Below are 1,596 nucleotides of genomic sequence, written 5' to 3' on the forward strand. Positions count from 1 at the left end.
GGAGGGAAGGGCAGTACACCTGGAACTGACATCCCCAGGGATGAAAACACAGCCCTGCCATTTGTCGTGGGCTGTCCCAGACTGCACTGGAACAGGGGGAAGCTCCTCAACTCCTGCAATACACTGACCACAACATGGAATGGGGCAACACAGCAGAAGAAGTTTTGCAGAAAGGGAAGAAAATAATTCAAAACCTCTTAAAAGCCAGTTTCAACATGAAGTCAAGTCAAGTCAAGGGACGTGCACAGGAGATCCTGTTCTTAGGAATCAAATGGCAAGGTGGACGTCGTCAGATCCCATGGATGGGATCCATACAATAACTGCTCTGTCTCCCCCAACCAGCAAAAACGGAACACACGTGTTCTTAGGTGCTGTGGGTTTCTGGAGAACGCATGTTCCGGATTACAGTCTGATTGTAAGCCCTCTCTATCACGTGACCCGGAAGAAGAACGATTTCACGTGGGGCCCTGAGCAACAACAGCCTTTGAACAAATTAAACCGGTAGTGGTTCATGCACCAGCCCTTGGTCCAGTCCAGACATGACAAGATGTAAAAAGTGTGCTGCACACCGCAGCTGGGAGAATGGCCTGACTTGGAGCCGCTGGCAGAAACCAGAGCAGTTGTTTGTGCGTCCTTGTTATATACATCCATAAATGTGTACATCGTCATAACTGTTAGCCTCGTGCTATTCTCTGTGGCAGTAAAAAGCATTATCTCAACAACATAAAAGTTCTACTTCATGGTTTTTTTTCCAGTTCTCTCCTCCATCCCACAGGGAAGGGAAGGCATGAGAAAACAACTGCGTGGTGCTGAGCCGCCTGCTGGGTTAAATCACAACACACTTCTACTTTCTGTTTCCTCTGTGGACATGCTTATGGGATTTGAGATTAGTACTGCTTGTAAAGCCCTTCCCACACTCAGAGCACTTGTAGGGTCTCTCTCCTGTGTGGATGCGCTGGTGGAAAATGACGTGGGAACTGTTTTTGAACGTCTTGTCACACTCGGAGCACTTGTAAGGTCTCTCTCCAGTGTCGATGCACTGGTGTTGACTGAGGTGGGAACTTCTTTGGAAGCTCTTTGAACACTCAGAGCACTTGCGGGGTTTCTCCCCTGTGTGGACTCGCTGGAGTTTTGTGAGCTCTGAACTGCTTCTGAATCTCTTCCCACACTCACAGCACTTGTAGGGTTTCTCTCCTGTGTGGATGCGCTGGTGTGTTTTGAGAACAGAACTGCATATAAAGCCCTTCTCACAATCAGGGCACTTGAAGGGTCTCTCTCCTGTGCGGAGGTGCATGTGGTAAGTGAGGTGGGACATCCTTTTGAAGCTCTTCTCGCACTCAGAGCACTTGTATGGTCTCTCTCCCCTGTGGATGCGCTGGTGGACTCTGAAATCAGAACTGCTTTCGAAGCTCTTCCCACACTCAGCACACTTATATGGACACTCTCCTGAGTGGATGTACTGGTGGTGCTTCAACTGAGAATTCCTTTTGAAGCTCTTCTGACACTCAGGACACTTAAAGGGTCTCTCTCCTGTGTGGATGCGTTGGTGTCGGTTGAGGTGGGAATTCCTTTTGAAGCTCTTCCCACACTCAGGAC

At 49.1% G+C, this 1,596-nt stretch overlaps 1 protein-coding gene across 1 annotated transcript; it reads right to left on the reverse strand.

Moving 5' to 3' along the window:
• Positions 1-6: 6 nt before the first annotated feature.
• On the reverse strand, positions 7-1,594 carry LOC110390471 (zinc finger protein 98-like; the record flags this gene model as incomplete). The annotated part of the gene is made up of 1 exon (XM_021381793.1): positions 7-1,594. A coding segment is annotated over one exon (750 nt), but the record flags the coding sequence as incomplete, so codon positions are not given.
• Between the last annotated feature and the right edge of the window lie 2 nt (positions 1,595-1,596).

The sequence above is a fragment of the Numida meleagris genome, unplaced genomic scaffold (assembly GCF_002078875.1).
Source record: "Numida meleagris isolate 19003 breed g44 Domestic line unplaced genomic scaffold, NumMel1.0 unplaced_Scaffold1168, whole genome shotgun sequence".
In the NCBI taxonomy this organism is placed as follows: Eukaryota; Metazoa; Chordata; class Aves; order Galliformes; family Numididae; genus Numida; species Numida meleagris.